At 41.7% G+C, this 16,188-nt stretch overlaps 2 protein-coding genes across 2 annotated transcripts; both read left to right on the top strand.

The window, feature by feature from the left end:
- Positions 1–672: 672 nt before the first annotated feature.
- Positions 673–4,541, top strand: LOC141015201 (FERM domain-containing protein 6-like). The gene is made up of 13 exons (XM_073489155.1): positions 673–744; positions 974–1,064; positions 1,207–1,286; positions 1,936–1,994; positions 2,130–2,352; positions 2,459–2,614; positions 2,763–2,828; positions 2,954–3,022; positions 3,366–3,540; positions 3,885–4,043; positions 4,184–4,315; positions 4,399–4,421; positions 4,500–4,541. The coding sequence occupies exons 1-13, from the start codon at positions 673–675 to the stop codon at positions 4,539–4,541; spliced, it is 1,347 nt and encodes a 448-aa protein (XP_073345256.1).
- A 773-nt stretch (positions 4,542–5,314) lies between these two features.
- Positions 5,315–10,611, top strand: ghdc (GH3 domain containing). Its single transcript, XM_073490232.1, has 11 exons — positions 5,315–5,530; positions 5,733–6,023; positions 7,259–7,455; positions 7,548–7,742; positions 7,874–7,993; positions 8,368–8,665; positions 8,809–8,998; positions 9,326–9,397; positions 9,643–9,776; positions 9,984–10,072; positions 10,174–10,611. The coding sequence occupies exons 1-11, from the start codon at positions 5,446–5,448 to the stop codon at positions 10,393–10,395; spliced, it is 1,893 nt and encodes a 630-aa protein (XP_073346333.1). The 5' UTR covers positions 5,315–5,445; the 3' UTR covers positions 10,396–10,611.
- The last annotated feature ends 5,577 nt before the right edge of the window (positions 10,612–16,188 follow it).

The raw sequence follows: 16,188 nt of genomic DNA, 5'->3' as shown, positions 1-16,188 counted from the left end.
TTAGTGAAAGGTGTGACACAGTGCATCAAATCCATCAGAAGAAAACAAAAAAGCAACATACTGATAGAAATAAACAAGCTTAAGCTGCGTTGCGCTCTACAGACCTGTAAAGATTAGGCAAATTGGTCTGCTTACATATGAAAAACTGTCTGGACTTCATCTCATCCGTCTTGTTCTTTGTTTCTGTAACTCCATGTTGATGTTGTGAAGCACAGTGAACAAAAAACAAACCCTATTTGACCCTGGTCCCTGTGGAGGGTAATATTCCTGGAGTGGAAACGCAGCTTTAGCTTACCACAGGTTCAGGTGGTAGGATATTGTTCATCACTGCATTTTTACTTAAACCAAATTTTTTTCATACAAACATATTTCACCTCTCAGTTTAGTCTGAAATTTGCCCTTTAGTATGTCTCAGCTTTGACAGATCCGGTCATGCCTTGTAGTAATTCCTTTAATCATTAATCACAGACAGTTTCAGTAATTTTTCAAGCAAAAATCCCAAAACATTCACTGGTTGCAGCCTCTGCAATGTGAGGATCTGATGCTTTCCTGTGAGTCAGAAGTCATTACGTGTCAGGTTAAAGGGAGGAGAGCTGACTTGTTTCGGTCGGCTCGTGGGAGGACAGGAGGAGGATAAATTGAGGCCGGAGACGAGCTGAAGCTTGTGTGACCATGAGGACGACGCAGAAACGACAAGTGTGTATCCTTCTACCGAACAAGCAGCACCTGGACTGTACTGTCAGAGTGAGTGGCCTTTCAGTGTCCTGTTTATTTGTTTTTATTTCATTATTTCATCTTTTGATTCCAGTGCATCACGTGGAATTTGAAGAATATAGAGACCACAGATTTAATTTGAAGTTAACAGAGAGTTGTTTCATATCAAGATCACATGACTGAATCTGAACATAGTTGTCACTGATCTCGATTTTAAAGTATGTATCTATTCTTGATGTGTGTTACGCGTATTTTGTAGGTGAGATCCAGAGGCCAGGAGGTGTTGAACAGTGTGTTGAAGCAGCTCGGCGTCAGTGAGCTCCAAGTCTTCGGTCTGGCTGTTCTAAGAGGTCAGTTAGTGTCAGTGTGGGAGTTCAAGAGAAAATGTTTTGAATTCATTTATTGTGGGATGCTGAAATTTAGGGAGGCAGTTCTTACAGGACATTATAGCTTTGTTTTCTCTGTGTTAATTGAATGTATTGTGCTCTTCAGATAATGAATACCTTTTTGTTGATTTGGAGCAAAAGCTGAGTAAGTACTTTGGCAAAAGATGGAACAGAGGATCCATAACGGTGAGTTATTTTTTCTTTCTGTGTGTCAGCTGTGCAATCCTTATCTCAGAAGATTTATCTACAGTATTTTATGCAGCAGTGTGCCTCAGTGAACTCTCGAACTCGTATACAGTGATAAATACTGACACAAATACAAACTGTTCCATTATTGTTCAGGGAAGGATCTGTTATCTTACAACTTAAACAGCAAATGTGTAAGATACGGCCAGAATTCAGTTTAAAACAACTCTACGCGCTGTTTTCACTTGCTGCTGATGCCCGACTCTCTCGTGATCCTCGGCCATTTCCTGCCTCTCCTTTCCCAGAGCTGCTGTAAATCGCCTCCATACTATATCCACTGTCTTCCAACTTGCTCAGAGTGTGCAGGCAAACACCCATCAGCTAATAAGGCCACTAGCTACACAGCTTACTGAGCTAATTAGCTATGAGCAGTTATGCTGCCTCCTATATTTATGGAGCTACCTTTGAATTCCGGCCATATCTTACAAATAACACCTTTAATGTCAATCAGGTCTTTGTTACATGATTTCTGTTTGTTTCCTTGAATGTTAACTAGACAGTCAAAACAGTAGAGCCAGCATTGCAAAACTCAGGTTGAGCAATATTTTTTCTTCTTGACTCTGCTGAAATATTTATTCTACATCTTCAGATCCCATTCATCTTATTCCTGAGGGTGCAATATTATGTAGAGAGCGGGCGGCTGATATTGTAAGTTGGTCTCTCATGAGCATCTTTTTCTGAAGAATATGTATCTGTCTGCTCATATTCAAACTATGAATGTTCAGCCCTATCAGTTAAAAACATAATCTCTAATGTCTTGACAAATGATTTTGGTCATTTAAGGAGCAGCAAGGTGCAGCAGCTCTACTACGCTGAGCTGAGGCAGAAGGTGCTGCACTCACAGAGCCGCCATCAGGAAGCTTTGTTCTTCCAGCTGGCAGCTTCTGCGCTTCAGGCTGAAGTTGGAGATCTGGAGCTCAGACAGGGGAGTGATGAAGAGGAGGAGGAGGGACAGGAGAGGAAACACAGACATTACTTTCTTCCTGAAGATTACTTCCCCTCTTGGGTAAAAAAGTGGACTAATGTTGGAGTTCATAACCATATCCACACGTGTGTGTGCATGTGTGTGTGTGTGTGTGTGGGTGTGTACAGTAACCTGTGTGTGTCCTCAGCTGATAAAGCGCCGTGGACGAGACTTCCTGCTCCAGCAGTGTCCGGTGGTGCACGTCGAGCTGAGAGGTCTGTTGCACAGCCAAGCTGTCCTGCAGTTTATAAAAGAGGCCAGCAGCCTGCAGGATGGACCGGTCACCTTCTACAGGATGAGACGGGTCGGTCGCACTCAGACTGTTGAAATGAACCAAAATCTCTAGAACACTTTGACTGTAATGAAGCAGAAAGCATCAACACAACATCTGTTACATGAGCTCATGAGACATATCCTAAACTCTGCTTCCTCTTCTGTTATTTTATACGCAGGAGAAAAAAGACCTGAGGAGTTCAGTCCTTCTTGGTGTAACATTGAAAGGAGTCCATATCTATCAGGTCAGCCCAACACAAAGCATATACACATTTATATTTGAAGGGTTTGACTTATTGATGTAAACAAACTTTATAATAAATTCACTTCTGCATGTATAATTAGTGTAAACTGATTGTATTTTCTGAAGGAGGTGGAGGGGAAGCAGTGTCGACTGTATGATTTCTCCTGGACTGATATTGACCGCTTCACTTTCCAGGTTGGTCCACACCTGAGCACACATTTAATAAGAAAACATATTGAGATTATTAAGCAGCTAGATGCTGTGAGGGGCACAACACATTATTGCAATTTATATGAGTGTACAAATATATAAAAAATAAGCAATGAGAAAAAGATAAAGAACGATCAATCTTTTTGTTTGCTTGTTTTTCAGAGTAAATATAGCAACAGGGAAGAAAACAAAATGAAGACATTTGACATTTTTCCTTTATTAAGACCTTTTACTACATTTACCTTACTATAATGCTCATAACAGATTAAATTCACAGTGTGGTATTAGATTTAAATACTTCTTCCTCCACCTCTCTCTTGCTCTTCAGGGCCGCAGGTTTGAAATCTCTGCAGTCGGCTCTCTGTGCCTCCCTAAGCTGGTGTATTACTCTCCTTCAGCCTTCCACTCCAAACACATCTTGAAGCACCTCAGTGACACTCACCGGGTCCACATCAGCACCAGAGATGCAGCCAGCTACATCCAACAGCTGGAAGACATGGAGGGTCAGCTGCAATCTCATCTTCATGATCTTTCTTTGAGTTAATACAACTCTGATTTCAGATCAGTCCTCAAGTCCTTTATATGTCAAACTGAAGCTAAATTATTTTTAAATTTTTGTTGTTATTTATGTTATTATTTTGTGATTTGAGACCTGATTTTTCATGATGATTCAGTACCAAACTAAAGTGTATCATTGGTAAAACCTCATGAAGTCTATTATTCTCATCCTCAGCCAAAGTATTTTGAAAATCACACCAGTGAAACAGATATTATGGGACTTTCAAACCAGTTTCTGACACAATCACAATCCAAATGTGTCTTTTTCTTTTTCTCCGTCTCTTTGCAGCCACTCAGTTCTACAGAGAGGCCTACATCTGTGACACAAAACGCCTGACACACAGACTCCAGAGTCTCACATCCTCCATGTCTGACTGCAGCGTTGCAGTTGAAACGACCACAGCCTGGTCCAAAGATGATGATGAGGAGGAAGAAGATTCTGTCACAGGTCAGCTGAAAGGAAAATAACGGCTGCTTATCATGTTTAATCAAGACAGCTTCATGAACTACTACATTTGTTTTAGAGGTATTTTTGGCTGTAAATCGAGAGGACGCATTGAGAATCTCTGTTTCTGTTGACTGTGTCAGAGTTTGAGTTCTGTGTGGACGAACCCGAGGAGTTTCTCGTCGACAACCCAGCTGAAGTGTCGTGGCTGGCTGAGCTGCTCCACGGCGCGTCTGTGGATGGACCCTCCGCGTTACCTTCCTCTTACTGGGCAGGTTAGTCCAAAGAGACACGTCTAAAATGAGCTTGATCATGTGCTCATCGTTTTCATAATGTCCTGTGCTCTTTTCATTATCAGCTGTCACCATGGAAATGAAACAGGTGAGCAGAAGTGCAGGTCCCTCTGATTGAACGTTTCCAGCTCATCAAAGGTTTCAGTGTTTTCTCTGATCTGTGCAGGTTCTGAGGAGCAGAGATGATGAAGGGGTTTCTGTGGACTAATGTACAGCCAGAGGCAAGACAACACCACTGATGTCACTACTCTGATGCTCAGATCACTGATCACAGACTTAATATGTTATGTACCGAATATAAGAAATTGTGCTTTTGATCATGGCATATTTCACTGCAATAGAGGCTCAAACAAAGTAATAATAAAACAATAATTGTGATTATAATTAAGACTGTCTGTTTGTGCTTCCATCTACAAAATGTTTGATTTTTTTTTTTTTTAAATGAAAGCATAAGAGTGTGTGATTAGACATTTGGGAGTTATTGACATTTTTAATGAATAACATCATTTAAATTTCATGTTAAAGTCCCTACACACCCATGTACCACCCCCACTTATTAATTAAACCTCCTCTCATGACTGTGTGGGAGTGCACACACTGGGCCGTCAGTGACATCTCCCACACGTTCCTGTAGCACCTGTTAATGTGGGACAAATTTCTACTATTATATCCCAGTGCAACTCACCCAACTTCAATCAGAGCAGTCGGTGGGTGTGGGTGTGGGTGTGCAAGGCCTCTAATGAGCATTTGACAAAGACTGGAAACTAGAAACAAGTATGGGAACATTAACATTTATAATACATTTTCTATATGGAAACTATATGGTAATCAAATATAAACAAATAAAAGAAAAGAAAAAAGATTAAAAGAAAAGATTGAAGAATTAAAAGTTTTGTTTGTTTTTGTGTTTGTCTGTGTTGATGGGACGGACCTACGTCACCCTGCAGTCAGCCAATCAGCGCGATCGGCTGCAACCCAAACACGGAAGCAGCTCAGACGTCTGCGAAGGCAAAAGTTGAGGCCCTTCCGTCTCCACATAATGTCTCTTAAACATTATAATTCGTGTTCAACAGTTAAAACGCAGATAAGTTAAGTCACATTACTTGTTCTGAATGGCTTTCTCTTGGGTTCGCGTTGCTGTCCCGCTTTGTTTAGCGGTTGTATCGGCTGCTGTCGCCATCATGGTGCAAAATGAGGGTAAGTAGCTTAATCATGATGAAAGTGAATGTTTGACATGGTAAGAAGAGGGGCTGTGATGGCAGTTAGGTGGCACAACAGAGTACAGTTAGCTACCTTGACTGTTGATGATGTATGTAACGGTGTACTGTTGGCTAACAGCGCCCTCACCTGGCTCGTCCGCCTCTTACGTGTCTTCCTTGTGTAACGCTCCTCCACACAGCGATGCCGCCTCCCCTGCCCGCTGCCCTCGGTGTGTGCTCGCTGGTCGGGATGGCGCTCATTTGGAGGGACATAAGCTCGAAGATGAAGGGTGAAAAGCGGACGCTGAGCAGTCTGCTCAGTCAGTACCTGGCGGTGAAGGGAGTGGGCTGGCTGGGCAGGCGGCAGAGGAGGAAACTTGAAGCCGACACTGTGAACGTGAGGCAGGTCCAGGAGGAGACTCTGCTGGGGCGCCTGAGTAAAAACGCAAACACATGTTATGGAAGACAGTATGACTTCAGCTCAATTAAAGGTAAGAGCACAAGAGGAGAGTGTGAGGCGACATTTGGCCCTGTTGTAGTACAAATAACGGTGACGAGTGACACTGATCTGTCCTCTGTCTGCTGTGATGTAACGTTATGTATTGTATATGTAATCAGAGCCTATAGGCTGCACTGCAAGCATGACAGCAGGGCCGTAGCCAGGATTTTACTGAGGGCAAGAAGAAAGAGGGCCCCACCTCCCAAGAAATTGTGACAACAGTGAATATAATTATTTTGATCTATATAACCCAAAATCACAATCACATTGTCTCAGTGGGCTTCACAGTCTGTACAGTGAACGACATCCTCTGGCCTTTGACCCTCGATTCGAGTGAGGAAAAACTTTTAATAGGGGAAAAAAAGATTGAGGGCCACAGGACGGACAGACATAAACAACAAAATCACAGTTTACGGATTTCATTGACAGAATATGTGATACAAGTGAATTATATCAAATAAAATATTATTTAAATAAAATAATATATATATTTCCCTTATTTAACCATTAATGAGTGGCTATTTTTTGAAAAAACAAAACTCCCTATACACATCCAAAGTCCATCAATCTCCTTTTTATTGTTTTTTGAATCTATGGATCGTTTTATAAAAATGCATAAAAACCCATCACAATTTCCTGAAGCCTGAGTTTATGTCTTCAGTTTACTTCTTTTATTTGACCAAATGTCAAAAAACCCAACATATTCAATTAACACAGGACACAGAAATGCTGCAAATAGAGAGCCGAAGTCATGCCCCTTCCGGTTTCCCTCATGGGACCTTATTTCGGAATAAAAACTTTGTATGGTAGTGAATGGAGAGAGACAATTAATTTGTCGGTCCCGCTTGAATTGTACCATGAATTACACACATGATGTTTGTCAATTTAAAAGATAAACGTTACATAATTAAGATTATGTAATTAAACCGTTGTCTTCATCAGATGCCAGAATGTCAGACTGCACCTCAGCACATGTGGAGTTAAAGGTGAAAGATATTACTGTAGGTGACATCCCTTTAAACTAATGAGAATGAAGGTTCATGTGACAAATGGAACAGTATCTGTGATGTACTATAATCTCGATTTAAAGATCCACTTACGTGTCCTCTCAGCTATTACCCACATCTCATCGTCTGCATCAGTTAGATAGATAATTTAGAGAAATGGCTCATAAGGAGAGGATTGACTCGAAACTGTAAAACGGGTTGTTTTATGGTTATTTTTCAGACAGCGATGGCTTCCGGGCACGCCATCCCATCACAACGTACGAGCACTACCGTGAGCTCATCAGACGCATCGCGGGAGGCGAGGAGAAGGTGATCATCGCTGAGAAGCCGCTGATCCTGGCCATGACTTCCGGGACGTCAGGAGCCAGCGCCATGCTGCTCAGCACCAAGGACACCAACACTGAGTTCTTCCTGCAGGTGAAGCTCGACAACGATCATGTTCTTCTGACCCGCATGTTGTGCACGTAAAACTGTGTTAATAACTATATTTATTCATGTGTGTCCACCAGGGAGTGACTGTGTGTTTGGATGCCATGCGACAAGCGTTTCCTGCGACCGACAGCCTCCAGCGAACCACCAAGTTCTTCTACTCACCCACCTTTCGCCAGTCTGAGGCCGGTATTCCCATTGGACCAAACTCCTCCACACCAGCCTCCTCCCGCCACATGCTCAACCTCTACACCACGCCAGCACCCGCCTTTGAGGTACGAGACGATCAGCTGTGTGTTGTTATGTATGATTGATTGACAGTATTTGAAACAGGCAGTACTTTCATGCAGAATTTGTTGATCATCTTCCACTTTTGAACTGTACTTTCATCTGTCCTCTCTTTCAGGTTCCCAGTGAGAAGGACACTCTCTACCTGCATCTCCTGTTTGCTCTCAAAGATCCCAGTGTGGGAACACTGGAGTCCAACTTCGCCTCCACAGTCTTCTATGCTTTCAGTGCTTTACAGGTAAAGCATAGCCCATGTCATGGTGTGTTAAACAGACAAAGGTAGCATGACATGGTGACTTTTACTCCTTTGATTTTTTTATCATGCTTTTTACTTCATGTGATGAAAGACATAAAAAGAGGAAAAATACATTTTTGTCTTTTGGCATTTTCTTCCAACAGCAGCACTAGTTTATTCATTGGAAATGTCTTTTGGTCTTGTGTCCTTCGCGCATGCCCGGTTTGAGTCCCTGCAGGGCATTTTCTAGTAAAGTTTGGCGAGATCTCGAGTCAGGTGTCAGCCTCCCACCGGCCAAATGAAAAGCTCTGATAATTAGTTTGATGAACGAAGGATTAGAAAAGTAATTTCCATCCCATCTCCTCTCCGTCCCACAGGATCGCTGGCAGGAGCTGGTGGAGGACATTGAGCGAGGGAGGGTCAGCAGCGCTCTGGCCCTGGAGCCCAAAGTGAGGTCCGGGCTCGAGGCGCTGATGAAGCCGGACCCAGAGAGGGCGGCTCAGCTCCGGGCACACTTCCAGGAAGGCTTCCGTGGGATCGCCAAGCGGCTGTGGCCTCACCTCCACCTGGTGCTGGCGGTGGATTCAGGCTCCAATCAAATCTACGGGGAAATGTTGAGGGAGAACTACTGCCAAGGAGTGCCTTTCTATTCGCCTTTCTATGCTGCTACTGAAGGTAGGAGCACCACTGTGAGAACAACCATTTAAAGTACCAATAAAAGGTTTTGAAGCTGCTCGGATGTGTTTAATGCATTTCCAAGAAGAAGAAACTCATTTATGGTTAGTCTCATTAGCTCTAATGTGTACGGGCCCCTGCAGGTCTGATCGGGGTGAACCTGTGGCCTCAGGAGCCTAACAGGCGCTACATGCTGTGTCCTCGTTCAATGTTCTGCGAGTTCCTGCCAGAGAGCAGCCTGGAGGAGGAGACGCCTCACACCCTGCTGATGGAGGAGGTGGAGGAGGGACAGAACTACGAGCTTGTTGTGACAAACGCTTCAGGACTCTTCAGGTCTGATTTCATGATGAATTTAATGATGAATGAAAGTCTAAGAATCTATGATGTTGTTCCTGAGTGAAACTGAAATATCGGTCAGTTTATTTATTTTGTTAGTTGTCGCTTCAATCAGAGAGTTTAACGAACTTCCCAATCACAGGCCAGAGAAGTGAGAAATTATATTCAATAATTGCTTTGAGTCGTTGGCATTGCGATGTGGTTTCACTCGACTGCACTCTATCAAGATAAAATGAGCAGCGTCCCCAGTCTGAAAATGCTTTGTGATATCATGATCCGTGCTCTGACTCCATAATGACCCTGACACTTTTCACTGTGTTACAGATATCGCGTTGGAGACATTGTGAAAGTTGTTGGATTCCACAACAAGTGTCCCATTGTTGAGTTTCAATACAGGTAGATTTTAATATTTGTTCATATACTGCATATCATCTCATGCTGTGGCTGAGATTTACTCCTTAGCTCTCGAAATTTGGTACCAAATGACAAGCCATTTTTTGATACTCAGTAGTACATTCAGTTAGTGCCTCAGAAGTATCGAGGTTTGGTACCCAGCCCTATATGATGTTGCACGTAATGTTCTGTATGATGATTTTTAAAGTATACGACAAAGCAAAGTATTTCCCTCCCTCTTCCGTCAGACGGGGTCAGATGTTGAGCGTTCGAGGGGAGAAAGTGTCCGAGGCGTTGTTCCTCGACGCTCTGAAGAAAGCTGTTTCTCAGTGGCCAGCAGCCCAGCTGGTCGACTACTGCTGCGCTGAGAGCGGCATCATGGGTAAGACTTTTTCCATCATTCCCCTCAGTCACACCAGCATGGAACTGGTTCTGTTTCGGTTTTGCACCTACTTTGGAACGTTAAAAACATTTCGAAATGCTTCTCAAAAATAAATTTCAATCACAAGTTTTCCTTGACCTGAAGTGCACTGACCTGGATAGTCAGGGTGAGTTTGTACTTTAATAAATCTTCTCTGTGGTGTCGTAGGAGATTCAATAGGCGGCTCAGATCCTCATTACCAGGTCTTCTTGGAGCTGAAAGGCGTGAGAAACCTCACAGAGGAGCAGCGATACAAGGTAAGACGAACCTTAACACAAGTATGTAGCAACAACTCACAGCTTATTTTTCTTCAACATAAAATTCTTCATTCCTCTTTTTTCCTCTCCGTCCTCTCCAGTTGGACATCTGCCTCCAGCAGGACTCGGCCGTCTACAAGTCGTTCCGTATCAAAGGCAGCATCGGACCAATGAGGGTGCAGCTGGTGGCCGAGGGGGCGTTCGATGAGCTTCGCAAGCGCATGATGGCCTTCTCCAACACCTCACCCAACACCTTTAAGATGCATCGAGTGCTGCGCAGGAAAGAATACGCAGACTTCCTCTTGGGGAAAACGGTTTCCTGAAACCTCCCTTTGTGGAGAACGAGACAAAGCTTGTGGACTCTGACTGTTGTGAGCGATTACTGAAGGAAATGTCTCCAGTTTTTTATCAACTACTCATGAATGAGATTACAAATTGTGCCTTTTGGAACACAAAAACACAACATCTTTGACTATTAAAACTGTTCATTTGCCCCAACCATATTTATAATTATATTAAAGTAAACTGTTAAACTGAAATCATAGTTTTCTTTCATGAAATGAGCCATGACCTCATCTTGCCTCCATCTTTATCAGCGCAAAGTAAGTGATAAAAACAACAGATATTTGTTGCCTTATCACCGTCGGATTATATTCACGAGGAAGTGTTTTTTTATGACGACTGAAGAAAAATAACACCTGGAAAATCCTCCTCACCCACAGCGCTTTAGCTTGTAAAATGTTTGCATTGATTCACTATGATCTTTCCAATTGATACCATCTGGTGTTATTGAATGTTTCAGCACCGCCACATTCCCACTGTCCCATAAGTGCAGTCACCGTGAAGATTAAAGCAACATTTGGCAAGAGTTATATCTAAAAATAAATCCCTCTTGTATGCCTAATGCTCGGAGGCTGGAAGGCAACAGTGGAAAGCATCCTAAAAACACTAATTTACATTTCACTGTACATTTCTTCGATTCGCTCCGTTAAAATTCTGTGTAGGTTGTGATCTCCTATAACAGCAGCTTGTCCTCTTAGAAAAATCTGGACTCGAAAGCAATAGATACCGTGAATCTGTTGTCCCTTTAGTGTCCTCTGATGGTTTGTAAGGGTAAGCATGCAATTTTTAGCTGCATTTAATCATGTTACATAATTTATCTGGGCTGAAATGTTACGTTTTTTTCCCACTAACCTCTGATATTTGTCTCCAGACTTGTTAAACACTTTGATTTAAGACTTTTGAAAACTGTTCCAAGATTATTTTTAACCAAATTTAAGACAGATTTTTGGACAAATCATATTTTTTCTTGTCCAAGCATTGCAGGTTAAGGTATGTAGTGAATATCTGCTCCTGTACAGAGGTCGGTTTTATGTAGGAACTTGGTTATTAAAATGAGTTAGGTTAATCTACATTTTGCCACCAGGTAATTGCAAGTATAAAGCAAAAAGACAGTAATAGCTGCAGTGGTAGGTTTGAAGGGGCACTATGTAGTTTTTGGAGAAGAAATTTAAACACAGAATTTCAATATTTTCAATATTAATGAAGCAATAATACAAACTCAGAAATATATACTTTTTCCATAAATGAATAAACAAGCTGTTCTCAGAGGAAAATTAAGTCCCCAAAACGCTGTTTGAAGCTAGAAAGATGGCAGGGTCTGCCACATATAATCAACTGAACTGAACAACAGTATAAACAAACTGAGCTTCAAGGACAACACAGTTTCATACTGTTTTACTTTGTTTATATGTGGCGGACCCTGCCACCGTATTATTACATCATTAATATTGTAAATATTGAAATTCCGAGTTTGAATTCCTTCTCCAAAACTACATAGTGCCCCTTTAAACTCAATAAATGTGTTTGTAATTACTTTTTCCTATTAACGTTTATTTCATAGAGCTTGATATAAAGTCTTAAGGATAAAGGAAATAGATTTTAAAATGCCACAAAGGAAAATGTTTGTGATTTTTTTTTTGTTTTTATTGAATATAAGAAATGTTAAGAACCTGCAGGGGTCCTGTTCTCAGCAAGCTCTCCCTCCTAAATTACCATTTTCTGATAATTAATCTTTCCTTCAGAACCCCCTGCAGTGAGCTCCCAGTCTCTTCTCACTATGAGTCCAGTGGACCTTCAAGATCAGACAAGCAGATTAATGGTAAGATTTACTAAAATATAAACAATAATTCCCATGACAGCAAACACAAGGTTAGGGCTTTATTTTCACCACTAGGGGGGGATATCCCTATATGTAGAGCTTGTACAGTGGCTGTAAACATACTGTTTACTACAGATCTATCCATAATTGTTTCACTAAAATGGTTGATTCTTGGCCATAACTCACTGAAAATGACGTGTAAATGCTTAAAGAGATCATTGTTGCTGGCATATACGAGAGGAGAGACTTAAAATATCCTTTCCGAGGTGATCCTGTTGTCAGTCTGTTGTAGAAGGAAACAAAACAAGCCTTCATCCTGTGTCGTCACATGGCTGGCTTCTCTCCTGCAGGTCCCCCCGTTCACAAAGTGGGCTAATATTTTTAGTAACGTCCCATTTCAGCGTGAGATTTGACACCGCTCTCTCTTTTGGCTTCATAGTGTGATCAGACCAGAACAGGAGTCAAAATGAAAATGAGTACATATTACCTCACCAAGCAGTCTGACATGTTTCCTCTCTGGAGGTTTTAAACAGTTTACCAGTAGCCTCTTCACCTGAAGCTGTGAAAGTCTGTCATCTCATCATGTTCTCCAGCACATTAGAGGTTACGGAGGATTATTAATGACTTAGACAGCCAGGATTTGGACATCCTCCCTGGTCCCTTGAGCAAGACACCACCCAGTGTCAACCTTGTGTTACTTGGCTGGTGCCGGAGCTTAAAGGAGGAAATGGACATTTTGGGAAACACACAAATTTGCTTTCTGGCGGAGAGCTAGCTGAGATGAGGAGATTGATACCATGCTCATGTTTGTCCATCAGACTGCAGCTGGCTCGCTCAGCCGGGAAACAAAATCTAAAGCTCACTTGTGTTTGATCGGTAGAAAAACTGAAGCATAAAAACAACATGGTTGGCAGGCAGCCTAGACACCAGGAAGTAAATGCCCCAGGCCAAGAAATAGTTCCACACATAACCACGTGTAAAATGGTAAATTGTTGTTTTTAAACTTCACACAAGATACGACATGTTCATTAGTAAATCAGTCAAGGTGCTGGCAGGTTAAGTTTGTTACTTTTCAATACATCAAGGCCAGCAGCGTCCCCCGTCTCCAGGGGAGTATTTCCCCAAATGTCAAAATATTGCATCAGAGATTTTCCTTAAAAAACATTCACTTATGACTCTACAGTGGCCCTACAGTGGGAAATGACATTTCACATAACAGCTTTACACAGAACACATCTCTCATATGGTGTTGTGTTTTGTGAAATATTGTTGTCTTTTGTGAAATGTCGTTGTATTTCGACCATCAGGACCACCAACTGACTGACCAGAAGTGTGTCATGGTGTCTGTTGCCTGTCTGCAGAGATCCTTTTGCCTGAATTTCTTATTACGCTAAGTTTGGGATATTTCTGGGTGTCAGCCTTTGGCCAGTGGGTGTGTAGACCCCAGCCAATAACAGAGAGGGTGGGACTCTATAAAATAGCTGGTAGGAACCAGGTGCCAGATTGTAAATGAGGAAGCTGAGAGCCAGGGAGGAGGGGTCAACTTTGAATGTTGTGAATTATTTAATTCTGCGTAAAGGCAGCGGGTTACCAAATCATCCTGATCAACCGATGGAAAATAATTAGGAAAAACTAGGAAGGGATGGAGATAAACAATTTTATCTGAAAATGTCATTGGTGCTGAATGTCTTTCTTTTATCATGCATAATCATAATCATATATGATGACAGTATGGCGGGTAAATAAAGCATGAATCCAGTCTCTTTTTTATCCATGCTGTTTGTTTATTCATCACAGATTGTCGTCTTTCTCCGGTTTGAGTCTGGTGAGAGTGTATCTTGCTGAGTCTTTCATCCTCACGTGCCTTGAGGATTTAGACTACACACTCACACACAAGCACACACAAACACACACACACACAGCGGTCCTAAGCTCAGATGTGAGTTAATTCAACGTAAACAGCTGAGATTTGAGAATGACAGGGCTGGTTTCTCAATGGGTTTGCTGAGGGAAGGAAGACAAGTTTAATTGAGAGAAGGGCTGATGCATGTTGAGTGAATGATGCCAGAGCTTATCTATTTTACAGTTAGGGTCAGGATTAGGCCTGTGGATTTTCATTGAGGTTTGAAATAGTAAATAAAAGCCCCTTTGGTAAATATTAGCGAATGACAGAATGGAATTTAAAAGGTGAAATAGTTTCACGTGTAAAAATAGAAGAAATCAAGGTAGATGATAGCAGAGCTGAGAACTGTGGGAAATGTAGTGGGGCTAATATTTCACCTGGCCGCCTGTGCGTCACTGTTTCGTATCAGACTGTCGAGTAGATAGTGTGCATGTTTAATGGATAAGCCTCTTTATTAGCGACAAGCAGAGATGGATGAACTACAAGAAGAAAGCACAATGAGAAGCCATTAAAAATAGAAAGCAGTGAATGGCTGCCAGGGCTTGAATAGGATCCGAGATGGGGAACAATACTTCTTACAGTCTGAGAGCCAGTCTATTACTTTCACTGCCTGTCCTTTTTTCCCCTCCACCTTTGCTGCAAATGCACCTGTGCTGCCTGCTGGATGGCTTAATTGTGCATTTTTGATCACCTCCACAATCTCTCCAGCATGTTGTGACTGACGGTATAACAATGATGAGCTCATGATGTCTTCTCTCCCAAAAAATCTGAAAATGTACCACTAAGGGTGATTATTACTCACTACTTCCTTGGCCTGGTTATTCTCATCTCGGAGATCTGCAGTTGCTGCCAGGGCTGTCGATTGAGATCAAGGCCAAACTTCTTATTTTTTATTTTTTTTACCCTAAAGATTACAAACTTCATTTGTAGCTTGAGGAAACGCCCACACAGCTGCCGAATCGGCTCAACTTTTTTTTTTTTCAAGATTACCAACGCCCCCACAAGTATATTTCTATTTCTTTTCTCATCCTTTTTTTGTTTGCTGGACTCCCAATTTGCATAAAGTTACATTTGATACATCGTCTGGGAGATTGATTGTGAAGAAATGACTAGAAATGCTCCAGGTTCAAACCCACAGTGTTACAGGGAGACACTAAAAACAATTTGTCTTGATCGTCTAATTGCTGATCTGAAAATGGAGTTGAAAGTGCTGAAAGGTATATATATAAAAAAAGCTTCAAAATGATATATTGTTGTTGTAGGATCCCTTCCAGGCTTTCTTCAAGCCTCTGGGAAAATCTATACAAGTCGAGCGCCATCCTCAAGCTCCACATAAATCACACTGACAAAAATAAAACTATTTTACCCCACAATTCAGTAGAACTCGGACGTTCTCGCCTGCTAAAAAAACCTCCTATTGTGCACTTTAAAATGAGCAGAATCATCCCAGTGGTTCTGCCTATTCGCCAACACCTCCTGCAAAAGGATTAAAGGGGCACTGTGTTGTTTGGGAGAAGAAATGCAAACTCGGAATTTTGATATTTACAATATTAATAAAGCAATAATACAAACTCAGAATATTTTTTTTTTCTCAGAGGAAAATAAGGTCCCAAAAACACTGTATGAAGCTAGAAAGGTGGCAGGGTCCGCCAAATGTAAACAAAGTAAAACAGTATAAAATTGTGTTGTCCTTTAAGGTCAGTTTGTTTATTCAGTCATGAAAACAAAGTGAGTTTGTTTAAACAATCAGTCAATGAAGATCTCTCTCTTCTGATTCAAATTTCTTCCGTAAAACGGCGTAATGCACCTTTGAAATGGACAAATTATGTGAATGAACTGCATTCAAAATGTAGAAAAAGGCGAGTCGTCTGCTCAGAAATCACCCCCGAATCATCGGGTTTCTTCATGTCGTTTAAAATACTGAATATTTAATGACATCCACATTAATTAGATTAATAGCAGGATCATCTTCCCCTGATTACTGTAAAATCCAATGAGATCACCGCTGACAAACTCAATTAAACGTGCTATGATTTAAGATAAACAAATGTT

Source organism: Pagrus major, chromosome 20 (assembly GCF_040436345.1).
Source record: "Pagrus major chromosome 20, Pma_NU_1.0".
NCBI classification, from domain to species: domain Eukaryota; kingdom Metazoa; phylum Chordata; class Actinopteri; order Spariformes; family Sparidae; genus Pagrus; species Pagrus major.
Note: the sequence above shows the minus strand (reverse complement) of the source record. Positions and strands in the feature narration are given on the sequence as shown.

Excerpts from the sequence above, each read along its gene's own strand:
- LOC141015201 (XM_073489155.1), top strand. The coding sequence starts at position 673 with ATGAGGACGACGCAGAAACGACAAGTGTGTATCCTTCTACCGAACAAG. Across the intron at positions 1,995-2,129 it reads GAGAGCGGGCGGCTGATATT|GAGCAGCAAGGTGCAGCAGC; the intron begins GTAAGTTGGTCT and ends TGGTCATTTAAG. Across the intron at positions 2,829-2,953 it reads AAGGAGTCCATATCTATCAG|GAGGTGGAGGGGAAGCAGTG; the intron begins GTCAGCCCAACA and ends TATTTTCTGAAG.
- ghdc (XM_073490232.1), top strand. The coding sequence starts at position 5,446 with ATGGCTTTCTCTTGGGTTCGCGTTGCTGTCCCGCTTTGTTTAGCGGTT. Across the intron at positions 9,777-9,983 it reads CGCTGAGAGCGGCATCATGG|GAGATTCAATAGGCGGCTCA; the intron begins GTAAGACTTTTT and ends GTGGTGTCGTAG. Across the intron at positions 10,073-10,173 it reads CAGAGGAGCAGCGATACAAG|TTGGACATCTGCCTCCAGCA; the intron begins GTAAGACGAACC and ends CGTCCTCTCCAG.